Source organism: Gorilla gorilla, chromosome 12 (assembly GCF_029281585.2).
Source record: "Gorilla gorilla gorilla isolate KB3781 chromosome 12, NHGRI_mGorGor1-v2.1_pri, whole genome shotgun sequence".
In the NCBI taxonomy this organism is placed as follows: Eukaryota; Metazoa; Chordata; class Mammalia; order Primates; family Hominidae; genus Gorilla; species Gorilla gorilla.
The window spans coordinates 38352282-38371338 of NC_073236.2; the positions used below are offsets into that span (position 1 = coordinate 38352282).

A 19057-nucleotide genomic window follows, 5' to 3' on the forward strand; every position below is an offset into this window, starting at 1 on the left:
CCTGCTGCATCATGACCAGCTTCTCATGACTGATTATCTCTAATAAGGTCCTAAAGCATTCACTAAGAGAAAGTACTTATGTGCTCTTTCTTTCTCATTTCTTAAAAAAGAACCTAGAAAATCACTTAGAAGTTGGGCATATTAGAAGCCCAACTATTAGAGCTGTTAAAAAAAACATGCTACTTCAGTGGTTCTCCAATGTTAACCTGCTTCTGAAACATCTACAGAGGTCACTAAAACCCAGAGTGCTACATTCCACTCATAAAGATTCTGATTCATTAGATCTGGAGTGGGACTTAAGAATCTGCATTAAGAACAAGGTCCTAGGTGATGCTGATGATGCTTGTGAAAGCACCACACTCTGGGAATCACTTCTCTAACTCAGATCCTCCTCAGTATTTCTACCTTCCACACTTTTGCACTTTCTGTTTTCCTGCTTGAAATGCCCTCCCTGCTCTCCACTTAATGATTGCTTGCCTTAATTTAAATCACACATGACACATCCTTCTTTGGCCATTGTATTAGTTATCTATTGCTACATAACAAAAGGCCTCAGGGAAGGACCTCCAGAATGGTAGTGTGAGGTAACCAGGAAAACCACTCCTTGAGAAACGTCTATTTATTTGGTCAAAATTAGCAAACACAAACACTTAAAATCTCTGGAGATTGAGCAAAAAGTTTATAATAAATTGAAAAGAATTAATTCCATAAAATCTGTGGAAACTCAGTAAGAACAGTGGAAGCTGATGGTATTCAAGCTAGGGACTGCATCCATCTCCCTACAGCCCTGTCTTGTGGGAGAACTGTTCCAATGGGCCCAGCAACCAAGTGGCAGTTCACATAACCCTAGCTCCCTTGGTAGGAAGAGCTCTTCAAGGAGGTTTTGGTAGATAGTGAACTTTAGCAGATTGCATTTTTTAAAAATCGTGCTGCAGAAAGCCTATCTCAAGTGGGTGGTGGTGGCTGGGTGGCACCTATTTCTTTACCCTCAATTCCCACTATGTAGAGAGGATCCTGGCAGGGCAGCTGTTGAAAAGAGTAACCTCATTTCCAACTGAGCTCTCTAATGTGGCAGAGCTGCTCTGGTGGGCTCAGCAGATGCATGGCAACTGCTATCACTCCCAGATTCCTAGGGCTGGAGATCTATTATGAGCAGATTTGGAACAACCAGTGAATTCCAGCACATCTCATTTTCCAGGACTCTGTGCAGCAGAAGATCTAATAGCAACAGCATGGGCACTAGTTTTCAGCACTCTCTCCTCAACCCGTGACACACATCTTCTCCATAGGGAGGACCCAGATTGGACAGGCAGAGTTCTCCACCCCTCTCTCTAGCTCCTGCTTTATAACATGTATAGCACAGAGGGAAATCAGAGAAAGCCTCAAAGACAGGCAACATCTTGCCTTTTCTAAAGGCAATTACTTCAATTGGATCAGACTATGAAGCAATTTAAGTTCCAGGGTGTTGTCAAAAACAATAATCACATAGTCAGTTTAATGAGATCCACCAGAAACTTAATGAGAAGGTCAGGAAAGGAGACAGTAAAACATACTACATTTGAAATCACAGTAATCCCCAGTGGACAGAAAGACTATATTACATGCCCAAGTATCACCTGAGGAATTACATCAGACTCCATAGATTGTGGAAAAACTGGACTTCATTGAACTAGGCCAGCCAAGTTGCTGAACAAGTAAGCAAGAACAATTCGGGTTGGGGGAGAGATCAATATCCAAAGTGGCTACAATGTAACATCTGAACTGTCTCGTTTTCAATAAAAATTATAAGAAATGCAAAGAAACAGAAAAATGTGACACATACACAAGGGGAAAGAAAACAGGAAATAAAAACTGTCTTTGAGAAGGTCCAGATGCTGGAACTGGCAGATAAAGAAGTTCAAAATAACAATTATAAATATGTTCAAAGATATAAAGGAAAGCATGCTTAAAGATTAAAGGAAGGTCTGAGGCCAATGTCTCACTAAATAGGAAATATCACCCAGGCATAGTGGGTCATGTCTGTAATCCCAGCACTTTGGGAAGCTGAGGTGGGCAGATCACAAGGTCAAGAGATCAAAACCATCCTGGCCAACATGTTGAAACCTCATCTCTACTAAAAATACAAAAATTAGCTGGGCGTGGTGGTGTACACCTGTAGTGCCAGCTACTTGGGAGGCTGAGGCAGGATAATCGCTTGAACCCGGGAGGTGAAGGTTGCAGTGAGCCAAGATTGTGCCACTGCACTCCAGCCTGGCAACACAGCAAGACTCCATCTAAAATATATACATATTTATATACATGTATATGTATATATATATGCCAATATAGATTTTTTTCTTGAAACCCAAATAGAAATCCTGGAGTTCAAAAGTACAATAACTGAAATGAAAAAATCATCAGAGGGGCTCAAAAATAGATTTATGCTGACAGAAAAAAGAATCAGTGGACTTTAAGATTAATTGATATAAATTATGTGATTTGGTGAATAAAGGCAATAAAATCATGACAAAAAATAAAAAGACTAAAAGAAATATGGGAGACCATTAAACACATCAACATATGTGAAATGGAAGTACCAAAAGAGTGGGGGGAAAGGAGGAGAAAAAATGTTCACGAAAATATTGCCAAAAATTTCCAAAATTTAATGGAAAGCATTAACCTACACAGCTAAGTAGCTCAATGAACTCCAAGTAAGATAAAAATCAAGGATCTCTATCAACCCTGTTAAGCATATTCACAATGTTAAAACACAAAGACAAAGAAGAAAATCTTGAAATTAGCAAGAAAAAAAAACGAATCATCATGTACAAAGAAAACCCAAGATTGTCAGCTGATTCATTGTCGAAACAATGAAGGCGGAAGCCAATGGGATGGCATAGTCAAAGTGCTGAAAGAAAATCAGGTCTAAGAGAACTACAAAACACTGCTGAAAGAAATCATCAATGACACAAACAAATGGAAATATATCCCATGCTCATGGATGGGTAGAATCAATATTGTGAATATGACCATACTGTCAAAAGCAATCTACAGAGTGAATACAATTCCCATCAAAATACTATCGTCATTCTTCACAGAACTAGAAAAAAAAACTCTAAAATTCATATAGAACCAAAAAAGAGAGCCTGCATAGCCAAAGCAAGACTAAGCAAAAAGAACAAATCTGGAGGTAGCACATTACCTGACTTCAAACTATACTACAAAGCTATAGTTACCAAACCAGCATGGTACTGGTATAAAAATGGGCATGTAGACCAATGGAACAGAATAGAGAACCCAGAAATAAAGCCAAATATGTACAGCCAACTGATATTTGACAAAGCAAACAAAAACATGAAGTGAGGAAAAACACCCCTTTCAACAAATGGTACTGGGATAATTTGCAAGCCACAAGTAGAAGAATAAAACTGGATCTTTAATTCTCATTTTATACAAAAATAAGCTCAAGATGGATTAAAGAATTAAATCTGAGACCTGAAACCATAAAAATTCTAGATGATAACATTGGAAAACCTCTTCTAGACATTGGCTTAGGCAAAGAGTTCATGACCAAGAATCCAAAAGCAAATGCAACAAAAACAAAAATAAATAGATGCGGTCTAATTAAACTGAAAAGCTTCTGCACAGCAAAATAAATAATCAGCAGAATAAACAGACAATCCAGAGTGGGGAAAATATTCACAAACTATGCATCCAACAAAGGATTAATATCCAGAATCTACAAGAAACTCAAACAAATCAGCAAGAAAAAAAACAAATAATCCCATCAAAAAGTGGGCAAAGGTCATGCATACACAATTCTCAAAGGAAGATATACAAATGGCCAACAAACATAGGAAAAAATGCTCAACATCCCCGATTACCAGGGAAATGCAAATTAAAACAATTTTAATTAGATAAAATGAGGGACCACCTTGCTCCTGCAAAAATGGCCATAATTTAAAAATCAAAAAATAATAGATATTGACATGGGTGTGGTGAAAAGGGAACACTTTTACACTGCTGGTGGGAATGTAAACTACAACCACTGTGGAAAACAGTATGGAGATTCCTTAAAGAACTAAAAGTGGAACTACCATTCCACCTAGCAATCCCACTATTGGGCATCTATCTAAAGGAAAATAAGTCATTATTATAGGAAAAAGACATTTACGCACACATGTTTATAGCAGCGCTAATTTGCAACTGTAAAAATACGAAACCAGCCTAAATGCCCATCAATAAATGAGTGGATAATGAAAATGTGGTGTATATACATACCATGGAATACTACTCAGCCATAAAAAAAAACAAAATAAGGGCATTCACAGCAACCTGAATGGATTTGGAGATCATTATTCTAAGAGAAGTACCTCAGAAATGAAAAACTAAATATTGTATGTTGTCACCTGTAAGCGGAAGCTAAGCTATGAGGATGCAAAGGCATAAGAATGATATAATGGACTTTGTGGACTTGAGGAGAAGAATGGGAGTAGGGTGAGGGATAAAAGATTACACATTGGGTATAATGTATACTGCTAAGATGACAGGTGCACCAATATCTTAGAAATCAGCACTAAAGAACTTATCCATGTAACTAAAGTAACAATAATGATGATGATGATGATGATGATGATGATGATGATGATGATGATATCAGCAAGGAATCCTATGTCTAGAAAAACTATTTTTCAAACATAGATATAAAATAGGCAGAGCACAGAGGATTTTTTAGGTCAGTGAAACTATTCTGGATGATATTACAATTGTGAATACATGTCATTATACATTTATCAAAACCCATAGAATGTACAACACCAAGAGTGAACTGTAATGCAAACTATGGACTTTGGGTGATAATGATGTGTCAATGTAGGTTCACCAGTGGTAACAAATGTACCACTCTGGTGCAGAATACCAATAGTGAGGGAAGTTGTGCATTTGGGGACACAGGGGTATATGAGAACTATCTCTAATTTCCATCCAACTTTTCTGTGAACCTAAAACTGCCTGGAAAATAATGTTTATTAATTTTTTTAAATGCAGGTAAAATAAAGAGATTCTAAAATAAACAAAAACTGAGAGAATTTCTTCTGATCAGACCCATCTTACAAGATACATTGATATGGTTTGGATCTGTGTCCCTGCCCAAATTTAATGACAAATCATAATCCCAAATGTTAGAGGTGGGGCCTGGTGGGAGGTAATTGGATCACAGGGGCGGTTTCTCATGAATTGTTTAGCACCATCCCCTTGCTGCTTTTCCAGGGATAGTGCGTGAGTTCTTACGAGATCTGGTAATTTAAGTGTGTAGCGCCTTCCCAACTTCTCTTGCTCCTGCTCCTGCTATGTAAGACATGTCTGTTTCCCCTTCCCCTTTTGCCATGATTGTAAGTTTCCTGAGGCCTTCCCAGAAGATGAGCAGATATCTGCCCAGTATCATGCTTCCTATACAGCTTGTGGAACATGAGCCAATTAAATCTCTTTATCAATTACCCAGTCTCAGTATTTCTTTATAGCAATGCAAGAACAGACTAATACATACGTTACAGTACATTCTTCAGGCTGAAAGCAAGGGAAACATACTGAAATTCAAACTCAGACTAAAAAAACAGAGTACTGTTAAAGGTAACTATGTAGGTAATTACAAAATAGAGTATGTTAGAATAGTTCTCCTTTATTCTTTTAACTTATTTAAAGACAATTACATCAAATAATATTATATAATAGTACCAACAAGCCTATAGAACATAGAAACATAACATATTTAACAATAATAGCCAAAAGAGATCAATGGGAACAAAGCTGTATTATTGTAAGGAATGACACTAGATGCTAACTGGAATCCACAAGAAGAAATTAAGAGAATAAGAAATGGAAAATAAGAAGTTCAATATAATGAGCTCTATATATACATTCTCACTCTCCTTTCTATTCCTTTCTACTTAGTTTTTAAAAAGGCATTAAATTACACAGGGAAATAATTATAAAAATGTATGGCTGAGTCTATAACATATATATAGATTCAATACATCTAAAAATAATAGCACAAAAGGGAGAAAGAGGAAATAGAAATATACAGAAGCAAATTTTCTAAATGTCACTGAAATATAGTTGTCAGAAATCTGAGGTAAGTCTGTTAAGATATATATTGTAAACACCTACCTAGAGACACTTACCTAGAGTGATCACAAGGAAAACAACTAAAGGAATTAAAATGGTTACTATAAAATATTCTCTTGCTGGGCATGGGAGCTCACATCTGTAATCCCAACACTTCGGGAAGTCAAGGCAGGTGGATCGTTTGAGGCCAGGAGTTTGGGCGGGACCAGCCTGCCCAACAAGGCAAAACTCCATCTCTACTAAAATTACAAAAATTAGCTGGGCATGGTTGTGCATGCCTGTAATCCCAACTGCTCGGGAGGCTGAGGCGGGAGAATCATTTGAACCCAGGAGGCAAAGGTTGCAGTGAGCCAAGCTCGTGCCACTGCATTCCACCCCACCCTGGGCAACAGAGCAAGACTATGTCTCAAGAAAACATATATATATGTATACAAACACATATCCTCTTAATTCAAAAGAAAGCAATAAAGGAAGACCTGAAAAACTAAAAAGACATGAGATATATAGAAACAAAAAGCAAAAAGGTAGAGGTAAATCCAACCATATTAATAATGATATTCAATTCAAATAGATTAAACAATTTCATCCAACACAGAGATTGTCAAATAGTATTTTAAAAAACTCAACTATATGCTAGCTACAGGAGACACACACTAGACTCAAAGATACACATAATTTAAAAGTAAGAGGTTGGAAAACAGTGTATCATGCAAACAGCCACTGTAAGAGAGCTGGGATGATTACACTAATTATCAGACAAAACAGACTTTAAGAAAAAAAGTATTACTAGAGAAAAAGTGGCTGTTTTATAATGAAAAGTGTTAATCCATCAGGAAGGTAGAGCAAATGTAAAGATATATGCAACTAACAACACAGTTCCAAAATACATGAAGCAAAAATGGACAAAATTGAAGGGATAAATAGACATTTCAACAGCAATAGAGATTTTAATATTCCACTTTTAATAATGAATGAAACAACTAAGCAGAATATCAACAAGGATATGGGAGACTTGAGTAACACTTTAAACAATATAGACATAAAAGAGGTCCATAGACATTCCACCCTCTAACAGTAAAATCACATTCTTCACGTGGAACAATCTCCAGGGTAGACCATATGTTAGTTCAAAAAACAAGTCTCAGTAACTTTAAAGGAATTCCTATTATACAAGGTATGTTTTCTGACCATAATGGAATTAAACTAGAAATTCATAACAGAAGGAAATTTTAGAAATTCACAAATATGTAAAAACTAAATAGCATACTCCTAAGTAACTGATGATTCAAAGAAGAAATTTGAATAGACATATAATGAATAAAGAGATTGGATTAATAAATTTAAAATGTTGGCTGGGAGCAGTGGCTCACGCCTGTAATCCTAGAACTTTGGGAGGCCGAGGTGGGTGGATCACAAGGTCAGGAGTTCAAGACCATCCTGGCTAACATGGTAAAACCCCGTATCTACTAAAAGTACAAAAAAAAATAGCTGGGCGTTGTGGTGCACAACTGTAATCCCAGTTACTTGGGAGGCTGGGGCAGGAAAATCGCTTGAACCTGGGAGTCAGAGGTTGCAGTGAGCTGAGATCATGCCACTGCACTCTCACCTGCTGACAAAGCGAAACTCCATCTCAAAATAAAATAAAATAAATTTAAAACTTCCCACAAAAAAAAACAGGTCCAGATGGCTTCACTGGGGAATTCTATCAAACATCTAAATAAGAATAAAAGTCATTCACAGACTCTTCCAAAAAATATAAGAAGAGAGAACACCTCCCTATTCATTCTATGACACCACTATTACCTTGATACCCAAACCAGACAAAGATATCACAAGAAAAGAAAACTACAGACTAATATCCCTTATGATTACAGATTTTTAAAATTTCCATAAGATGGTAGAAAACCAAATCCAGGTCTATCTAAATAGGATTATACACCATGATCAATGAGATTTATCCCTGGAATGCAAGGTTGGTTTACCATCACAAAATCAATCAATATCCACCATCCTATTAATAAAGGACAAAAGTCACAAGATCAACTTCATCAATGCAGGAAAACAGCATTTAACAAGATCCAATATCCTCCTATGATTAAAAGCTATCAGCAATATAAGTAATTAAAAGAAATTTCCTCAAAAAAAGACATCTACAAAAAACTCACAGCTATGCAATGGGGAAATAATGAATACTTCTCTTTAAAGTGAGGAACAACACAATAATATCTATCTTCAACATTTCTATTCAACATCGAACTGGAGGATCTAGCCAGGCAAGTGAGCAAGAAAAAGAAATAAAAAACATCCATTTTTCTCGTTCCAGAACAAGACAGCATAGAATCACACTTTCTCCCCTCTAAATACTACTAGATGCCCTGGAAATTATGATAGGCAATGCTAAAGGGACTTTGAATGTTGGAAAGAACAAGATAGACTGGCTAGGAACTATATGACTTGAGGAAGTGACACCATGGAGAAGTCCCTAGGTTTTATTTTTATTTCTCATTTACTTCTGGACTGGACACTGGAGAAACCTACCCAGAACTGTACATAGGCATAAACATAAATTCTGAGAAAAGCCTTAACTCTACCCAAAGGATCGGGAAATAAGAAGTCTAACAAAGACCTAGTGAGAAGCCTCCATCCTCATTCTGTAACCAGGGCACTGGTAAGCTGGCCAAGCCACCAACAGCAGTAGCAAAGTCCTGGGCCATACAGCCACATCTACACCACTAGAACACTGGTGGGCAGCTCAATCCATCAAGAAGATATTGCAATCCTAAATGTGTATACATCAAAAAACAGAGCTTCAAAATATATAAAGTAAAAACTGAGAGCTAAAAGAAGACAGACGAATCCGTGATTATAGTTGGGAAATTTAACACCCACTCAGAAATTGATAGAATTACTTAACAGAAAATCAGTAAGAATATAGGGAAACCGAACACGACAGCGAGTGGGAGAAGCGGGGTCTAGTAGAGGGAGCACTATGTCTGTGGAAGTCTCCGAGGCAGCCTCTGTGGAGGAGCAGAAGGAAATGGAAGATACAGTGACTAGTCCAGAGAAAGTTGAAGCAGCAAAATTAAAAGCAAGATATCCTCATCTGGGACAAATGCCTGGAGGTTCAGATTTCTTAAGGAAACGATTGCAGAAAGGGCAAAAATATTTTGATTCTGGGGATTACAACATGGCTAAAGCAAAAATGAAGAATGAGCAACTTCCTACTGCAGCTCTGGATAAGATGGAGGTCACGGGTGACCACATTCCCACTCCAGAGGACCTTCCTCAACAGAAACCATCCATTGTTGCTAGCAAGCTGGCTGGTTGAAAGAACTGAACTGCATGAATCTGCTAATTCCCATTATTTCTCCTTAATATATTACTTATCTAGTACTTATTTCCTTTCTTTCACCCCATCATTTGAGACTGACAGCTTTGCAGGTGAGCAGTAGTGTGTGCTGCTATTGTGGAATATACATGTGTAGAGTTTTTGATTAGTTTAACAGTGCCCTGGTGAAGAGGACGTGTTAGAGCAACATAAGTAAGTAATCTACTTGAAAATAATTGTATATATTACCTAACTCCTAGTGTCGTACTGGTTCTAACAAGTAACAAGCAAGTTTTAAAATTTTAATGTTTTGGCTTTCATTACTTCATCTTAATTATAGCTTTGTATGTTACTCTTATTTAATATAATCTCTATTGTATTGATTTCTTCCGTATTTTGGATTTTGTAAAACAGAAGTTTAAGACCACAAGTTAGAAGAAAGGTCACATATTTCAAACACAACTAGATGGGGCTCCAAAAGATTTCTCTCTCTGTGCTTGAACTAGAATGGCCTTAAACCTGTTTCAGTTTTAACAGTAGAATTTTACTTGGGCAATATTTGCCCATTCTGGTGTAACTTATGTGACTCTAGTGCTTAACAGCTGCCATTGAAACTAATATTCTTATTCAGTTCTGTAAAGTTAAAATACCTTTTGTTGTTGAAGATGTGAATAAACTATGCATGTGCATTGACTGTTGGATTCACTTTTGTGTCATTTTTGTAAATACAATAGTTTTGCACAAAAAAATTTAAAAAAAGAATATAGGGAAACTGAAAAACATCATCAATCAATAGAATCTAATTGATGTTTATAGAACATGCCATTCAACTGTAGCAGGGTGTGAAACACATGAAATATTCACCAAGACTGACCATACTTTGAGTCATAAAACAAATCTGAACAAATTTAAAAGACATGAAATCATACAGAATAAATTCTCTGACCATAATGGAATCAAACTAGAAATAAATAATAGAAAAACATACACAAAAATTTTCAAACACTTGAAAATTAAACAACATACCTCTTAATAGTCCAAAGATCAAAGACAAAATTTCAAAGAAAATAAAAAAGTATATAGAGGCAAGGCATGTTACCTCACTCCTGTAATTCCAGTATCCTTGGAGGTCGAGGCAGGAGGATTGATTGAGCCCAGGAGTTCAAGACCAGCCTAGGCAACAAAGTGAGACCTCGTCTCTACAAAAAAATCAAAAAATTAGCCGGGTGTGGTGGTGTGGGCCTGTGGTCCCAGCTACATGTGAGGTTGAGGCAGGAGGATCACTTGAGCTCAGGAGGTCAAGGCTGCAGTGAGCCAAGGTCATACCACTGCACTCCAGCCCGGGTGGCGGAGCAAGACCTTGTCTCAAAAAATAAACACATAAATAAAAATTTTAAAAGTACATAGAACTGAGTGAAAATGAAAACACAATATATCAAAATTTCTGAGATGCATGTAAAGCAATGCTAAGAGAAAATTTTAGCACACTAGGTGCTTAGATTAGAGAAAGATCTCAGATTAATAATTTCAGCTTTTACTTCAAGAGACTAGGCAAAGAAGAGAAAAATAAGCCCAAATCAAGCAGAAGGAAGGGAATAATAAAGATTACAGCAGAAATCCATGGAATTGAAAACAGAAAAACATAGAAAATTAATGAAAGAAAAAGCTGGCTCACCTTAAAAAAAATTCATTGAGATTGATAAACTTCTAGCAATATTAAAAAACTCTAGCCTGGGAATTGGAATTTTTAAAAAATTCCCTAAGGGATTCCAATGTGCATCCAAAGTTGAGACCTACTGGTAAGGTCTTCAGGCCTGTTGACTTGCTCCTTGGCCTGATGAGAGAAGAGATTTGCATACACAAAAAACATTGTATATATCCAACGGCTTCACCATTAAGAAAATACTGAGCCTGGCCTGGTGCGGTGGCTCACGCCTGTAATCCCAGCACTTTGGGAGGCCGAGGAGGGGGAATCTCTTGAGATCAGGAGGTCGACACCATCCTGGCTAACATGGTGAAACCCCATCTCTACTAAAAATACAAAAATTAGCTGGGCCTGTAGTCCCAGCTACTCGGGACTCGAGAGGCTGAGGCAGGAGAATCGCTTGAACCCAGGAGGCAGAGGTTGCAGTGAGCTGAGATCACACCACTGCACTGCAGCCTGGCAACAGAGCAAGACTCCATCTCAAAAAAAAAAAAAAAAAAAAAAAAGAAAATACTGAGCCTTTTCCACAGACATGATACCAATTAAATTCTATATTGTATGGTAACACAGTTTATTTCTCTCTGGCCTGCATTTTTTTATTGTAAAATGGGGATGATAATACTTATCTTGAATGACTATTGTGAAGATTGAATAAGTGATATGTACAAAATGTCCAGCCCAGTGCCTGACAGATAAATGTTTTTGGCTGCCTAGTAGTGGAAACCCCAACACAATGGACAACTGTTGTCTCACAGAAGAGCAGCCCTGAAGGTTAACCTCAGTGATGCAGGATCTTCCCAGCTCTGGGCTCCTCCATCCTCAGCCGGTCAAGACTTATAGGTTTGCAAAACATCATCAAAAGCAGCCAGGACAATACTGGCCTGTAGAACAAATCTTTCCTCCCTTGTGCTACCTGCATCAAAATCCTGCCCCATACTACCCAGCTGTCTGTCTCATTGGCTAGAATGGAATCCACTTTATTTTTAAATCATTCCCTAGGAAAGGGGATGACGTCACCATAAATAGCTTAAAAGAGAGGGAGACTTTTAAAAAAATATGATAGTCTCGGAGATTGGGAGTGAATTGTTTGGGGGTTGGGACCTGGCCATAGGTGAATTTTAAAGCTCTGAGGAGATTTTAACATACATCCATGGCCGAGAACCACTGGCTTTCATGCCTATTAATACCATCATGGCTCAGTTGGTGAGAGAGACTGCAGTGAACTGCCTGCACTAGCCGCCACAGTGGCTTCATGTTAGAGCCTCCCATCCTGGAAGAGTAGATATTGACTTAGAGCTTTGCTACTCAAAGTCAAGTTCATGGACCAGCAACATCAGCATCACCACAGAGCTTGTTTGAAATGCAGAATCTCGGCCAGGCGTGGTGGCTCACACCTGTCATCCCAGCACTTTGGGAAGCCGAGGAGGCGGATCACTTGAGCCTAGGAGTTTGAGACCAGCCTGGGCAATATAGTGAGACCTCATCTTTACAAACAATTAAAAAATCAGCCAAGTGTGGTGGCAGGCACCTGGTCTCAGCCACTTGGGAGGCTGAGGTGGAAGGATCTCTTGGGCCTGGGAGATTAAGGCTACAATGAACTATGATTGCACCAGTACACACCAGCCTGGGTGACAGGGTGAGAAACTGTCTCAAAGCAACAACAACGGAAATCCAGATACTTGATCCCCAACCCAGATCTACTGAAATCAGAGTCTGAATTTTCACAAAATCTTCAAACGATTCTCATGGCCATTTAAAGATGAGAATCACTGGTATAAAAGACACTTTTGTAGAATTTTGGTGTTGCATCTCACTTGTCCGAACCTTGCAATTACAACACAAATCATTTCTACATCTTACCTCCCATAATTCCCTGGGTTCATCCAACCATGGCTCCTAACGCCTCACTGCCTAGGGGCAGTCACTCTGACCTCTCTTAGCCTGTCTGCCTCTATCTCACTTTGAGAGGTAGACATAACCAATCCTTCTAGGCATCCAACATGAGACTCCACCAGGGGGTGGATGTCATGTGGTTATTGTCTCAATAATCATGTGACACTACCTACCACAGGTCAAAATACCTATGAGATGCTTTGAAGAGTCAGAACTGAATAGCACATTGTATTTGTCAGGGTTTTCTAGAGGGACAGAACTAATAGGATAGATGTATATATGAAGTTTATTAACGAGTATTGACTCACACGATTACAAGATGAAGTCCCACAATAGGCCATCTGCAAGCTGAGGAGCAAGGAACCCAGTCCGAGTCCGAAATCCTCAAAAGTAGGGAAGCTGGCAATGCAGTCTTCAGTCTGTGGTCAAAGGCCTGAGAGCACCTGCAAACCACTGGTGTAAGTTCAAGAGTCTATAAGGTGAAGAACTTGGAGTATGATGTTCGAGGGCAGAAAGCATCCAGCACAGGAGAAAGATGAAGGCTGGATGACTCAGCAAGTCTAGTCCTTCCAGCTTCTGCCTTCTTTATTCTACAGCGCTGGCAGCTGATTAGATTCAGCGTGGGTCTGTTTCTCCTAGTCCACTGACTCAAATGTTAATCTCCTTTGGCAAGACCTCCACAGACACACCCAGGAACAATACTTTGCACCCTTCAGTCCAATCAAGGTGACACACACGGCCCTTCTCTCTAAGCTTAAAAAGTAGAAGAGCCAGATACAAAAACACAAAAACAACAACATATTTATAGCACTTTAAGCCTACAAGGTGCCTTTGTCCTCGCAAAAACAGGCTCAGAGAAGGTCTTCAGTTACTCGGCACCATGCAGCTGGGTGGATGGTAAAGTTGGACTTTGGAATCAGGACTTTTTACTTCAAACTAAGATTGTCAGATAAAATATAGAATTCCCAGCCAGGTTTATTATTATTATTCTTATTATTCTTTGAGATGGAGTTTCACTCTTGTCACCCAGGCTGGAGTGCAATGGAGTAATCTCAGCTAACTGCAACCTCCACCTCCTGGGTTCAAGTGATTCTTCTGCTTCAGCCTCCCAAGTAGCTGAGATTACAGGTACCCACCACCATGTCTGGATAATTTTTGGATTTTTATTTTATTATTTTATTTTATTTTGTGACAGAGTCTCAGAGTCTCGCTCTGTTGCCCAGGCTAGAGTGCAGTGGCATGATCTCGGCTCATGGCAACCTCTGCCTCCCCGATTCAAGTGATTCTCCTGCCTCAGCCTCCTGAGTAGCTGGGATTACAGGTGCAGACCACCACGCCTAGCTAATTTTTTGGGTATTTTTAATAGAGACAGGGTTTCACCATGTTGGTCAGGCTGGTCTTGAACTCCTGACCTCGTGATCCACCCGCCTTGGCCTCCCAAAGTGCTGGGATTACAGGCTTGAGCCACCATGCCTGGCCCCCAGCTAAGTTTTATTTGTTATATCTGGAAAAACTCAATTGCAATAGCTTTGCTGAGCAACATGGGCCACAGAGGAAAGGAGATTGGTAGGTGAAACTAGCTACCACCCTGCACATCCTGCTTCAGAAGAGAAAAGAAGGATTGAAAGTACAGTATCCAGATTTAACAAATAAAAGTTTAAGATGTCAGTTACATTTGATTTTCAGGTAAACAATGAATAAGTTTTACAATATATACATATGTCTCAACTCTCACATAGGAAAGAGACTAGAAAAGGCTCTAAGGATAAATTCAAGGTTAATTTTCTTCAAACTAATTAAGTTATTATTGACCCAACCATTCACCCATTCTCCGCGTTTCCTAGAAGAATAGCTGGAGCACTAGCCCCTGATTGGCACTCTTGGTCTCAGGCTCCAAAAAGGCACATCCTCATAGGCCTAGATTGTTCCTTTTCCATGCATCCTGCAGGTCAGCGAATATCCACATATCCAATAGCCACATCCAGAAAAAAAGTAAATTCCTTCATGATTAACACTTTTTTTTTTTAAGATGGAGTTTCACTCTGCCAAGACTGGAGTGCAGTGCACTCATTTCACTGCAACCTCTGCCTCCCGGGTTCAAGCGATCTTCCTACCTCAGCCTCCCGAGCAGCTGGAATTACAGGCACATGCCACCACACCCAGCTAATTTTTGTATTTTTGGCAGAGATGGGGTTTCACCATGTTGCCCAGGCTGGTCTCGAACTCCTGACCTCAGGTGATCTGCCTGCCTCAGCCTCCCAAACTGCTGGGATTATAGGCTTGAGGCACTGCTCGTGGCCGGCACTTTAAAATGACTTTTTATGTTTAACTTTGTTTTTGATTTACTCATTTAATCATTCATTCAACATATTTATTGAGCACCTACTCTTTGCCAAGCTCTATGCATTGTGCCTGAGGAACAAACAGAAGGCCAGAAGTTGCCCCAAATGAACTCCCATTTCAGGGTGGGAGACAGATGTACATGATCTTGTGATGGTGCAGAGAGAGCAATGTCCACTATGATGGAGAGAAGCATGGTGTCAGCTTCGGTAGAGCTTCTGGAAGAGTAGACAAGCTAAGCGAGTTGACAAGGAGCTGGCCAGGCAAAGGTGGTGAAGTGGGGGCCGGCAGTGGGGAGTGCGAGAGTCGAGGAAGGTGTCCTCACAGAGCAAGTATGGAAGTAAAAAATAGGACAGGGCAAGCACAGAATCAGAAAGCCTTGGTTTGGCTTTAGTACGTCATTTACCAGTTCCAATGTGCACATGGATTTTTAAGCCTTAAGGAAAGGCTGGGAGTAGAGGGTTGGGCCCCAGCATGACATTGTCTTCTGCTGACCCTATTTTTATTCTGGGTCTTAATTTTACTGTCCATAAATAATCAGGGTTCCAAATAATCTTGAAGATTTCTTAGTTCTCTTGATGGATTTTGCTTCACTCCTCTGCTCATACATTTATACAGCCTCAGTGCTGAATTCAGGCTGTTTCTCCGGTTGAAGTTGGGCAAGAAGATTCTGTTTCTGCAATTACAAACAACAGTGTTATTCTTCAGGGCCACATTCTTGAGTGGAATCAAGGTACCTCCTTTACTAAAACAAGCCCCGGCTGCCTAAAAAATGCTTCTACAATTTCAGGAAATGCAATGCAGTGAAATATACCTGCCACAATAGTCAGGACAGTTAATATACTTTGTCATTTTTCAGTTGCTAAATGGTAACCACTGTTTTTGTTTGTTTGTTTGTTTTTGTTTTTTTAGACAAAGTTTCACTCTTTTTGCCCAGGCTGGAGTACAGTGGAGCAATCTCGGCTCACTGCAACCTCCGCCTTCCAGTTTCAAGCAATTCACCTGCCTCAGCCTCTCAAGTAGCAGGGATCACAGGCGCACAACACCACACCCGACTAATTTTTGTATTTTTAGTAAAGACAGGGTTTTGCCACATTGGCCAGGCTGGTCTCGAACTCCTCACCTCGTGATCCGCCCGCCTCAGCCTCCCAAAGTGCTGGGATTACAGGCATGAGCCACCGTGCCCAGCCATTAGCCAGTGTTTTCAAGAAGAAACAGCCCTTTCAACAAAAGGTCAAGTTGCTTCTTAAAAATTATGTTATTTTTTGTGTGTGAGACTAATAGCTATAATTCTGAGAAACTATTTGATACAACACAGATCTGAGTTTATGTGCTGTGAAAACAGAAACAAAACCACATGATTGAGCAGGGCCCCAAAATCCTGTGGTTTACAATAAAAAAATGGTGTCAGAGGTCCTGTCTGATCAACATAAATTAAATTAATGTATTTCTGGGCCCCTGGTACCTTTAGGGCCTGAAAGAAAGGTAGGATGGTAGAGTTGCAAACCTCATGTTTTAGCCTGAGAAATCATGGATTGGAACACAGCTCTGGGCAGCCATGGCATGGCCTCAGGGGTGGTATTCGACCTTCTGTGCCTCAGTTTCTTCACAGGCCAAGGAGAGATAAGATCAACTATTTTGTAGAATAACTGAAAAAATGAGAGATATTTGCAAAACACATAGAATAACTCTTGGCAGACATCCATTTCTAAATAAAGAACAACTCATTCCTAAATTAGGATTGTATCCCTAAGTATCCAGTGAATGTAATTGTTTTCAAGTAGACCTTTGAAATTGCTATACCTCCCACCAAACTCCTGTAGCTTTAAGATAAGACATGAGCTCTGAACTTTTCTTATACCCTTAGCTGCATCTAATTCTTTGTGGTATCTTCAACAGTGGACAGGCTGCTTTATATTAATTCCTAGGAAATGTTCACCCAGGTCCTCTGTACATTAAGATAAACATGAATCTTCAACATCTCATTCATGTTAGAGAATAGAAAGATCTCACTAAGGCTGTGGGATGGAATGAAAATGAAAATGAATGAATTTGACCAGTCATGTAGCAGCCTGCAGAAAACGTCTCCCTAAGGACAATGCTGAGCAGAACTTTCAAAGTTATAGCATGTTTTCTTGTGTTAAGGAGTTTTTCTATGGAGAAGAGACAGAAGGAGCTCAACAATTGCTCCTTTAACTTGATTTTCTAATTTTAGTTTGTGTATCCCTAGGGCAGTTCAGGTAGAGTTCTTAATATAAATCTCTTAGCTGGAAGAAGACCTCTAGGGTCTAATTTCTCCTGGAGATGGATGATATCTCAGCTTCATTCTTAGATTTGCTGGGAGGAAAAAGTCCCTTGGATTAAACATATGTACCCCTATAAATATAAATACCACTGGAAGATAACTTTATCATACACATAGAAGACAATAAAAGGAATTGTATTTGGGGTACGGTACAAACATGAGAACATGAAGGACCAGGGAGAAAGGTCACTGTGAAGATATTGAAGGGAGGTTCCAAAAGATCAGAGTTAGAGGAAGTAAACGTTTAGTCTACTACAATATTTGTGTGTCTTGGGGAAACATTTTGAAGCTGCAATTCCTACCACCTATCCTCCGATCTCCAAGAAGATTCTGAGTTAAACAGCTTTGAGAAGCATCTCGCCTTGCAAAATTAGTTCTTTGGGATTTGGGGATACAGAATAAAAAGTAAATGGGGATAAGACAAGAGGCCTAAAGTTTAGGTCAGAAGGGGTGTTTTTCATGCTATTTTGAAAAGAGAGCTGTGGGTGCAGCTACAAAAAGTATGGCAATTGATGGAACAGAAAATCGGTTTTTAAATAAGTCTTCATGTCCGGGCACGGTGGCTCACGCCTGTAATCCTAGCACTTTGGGAGGCCAAGGCGGGCGGATCACTTGAGGTCAAGAGTTCGAGACCAGCCTGGCCAACATGGTGAAACCCAGTCTCTACTAAAAATACAAAAATTAGCCGGACATGGTGTTGTGTGCCTGTAATCCCAGCTACTCAGGAGGCTGAGGCAGGAGAATTGCTTGAACCTGGAAAGCAGAGGTTGTAGTAAGCCAAGATCGAGCCACTGCACTCCAGCCTAGGTGACAGAGAGAGACCCTGTCTCAAAAAATAATAATAATAATTAAATTTAAAAATAAATAGTCTTCCTGTGATCTGTGAGTTCCACGTCTAGTGTATGAGACATACAAGAAGGAGTAAAGTTATTTTTTATTTCGTTTTTGGTGGAAGGATTATGTTTCTGAGATTTTGACAGTTTTCTAGGACTGTGCTACCTTGGCGATGGCTGTATACGCATTCCAGTGATACTACGTGACTCATGACCAAGTGATTTTACATCTGTAGAGGTAGCTGTGGCAAAGAAGAAAGAAGGCAGGATCTGGGACAGGAGGCTGATCTTGACCCTGTCACTATGAGCTGTATGAGGGAGGAAAGGGCAATCCAGTCATAGGAAACAGCCTCCTCTGCTTGTTTGGTCACTTCTCTAGCTGCAGGAACAGCAGCAACCTTCTCTCTTCAATTGGCTGTTGGCTGAGAGATCCGCATCAGCTAATCAATCATTTGTCTTATAACCCAAAATCAAGAGATGTTGGGCTTTTGATACGACACGGTAATTTGTTTTTGTTTGTTTGTTTGTTTTTTGTTTTGTTTTGTTTTTTG

General features: G+C 39.4%; 1 protein-coding gene across 1 annotated transcript; it reads left to right on the forward strand.

The window, feature by feature from the left end:
- The first annotated feature begins 9054 nt into the window (after window positions 1–9054).
- On the forward strand, window positions 9055–9430 carry LOC101126478 (cAMP-regulated phosphoprotein 19-like). Its single transcript, XM_055378641.2, has one exon. It carries the CDS (start codon window positions 9092–9094, stop codon window positions 9428–9430), a length of 339 nt encoding a protein of 112 aa, XP_055234616.2. The 5' UTR covers window positions 9055–9091.
- The last annotated feature ends 9627 nt before the right edge of the window (window positions 9431–19057 follow it).

Excerpts from the sequence above, each read along its gene's own strand:
- LOC101126478 (XM_055378641.2), top strand. The coding sequence starts at position 9,092 with ATGTCTGTGGAAGTCTCCGAGGCAGCCTCTGTGGAGGAGCAGAAGGAA.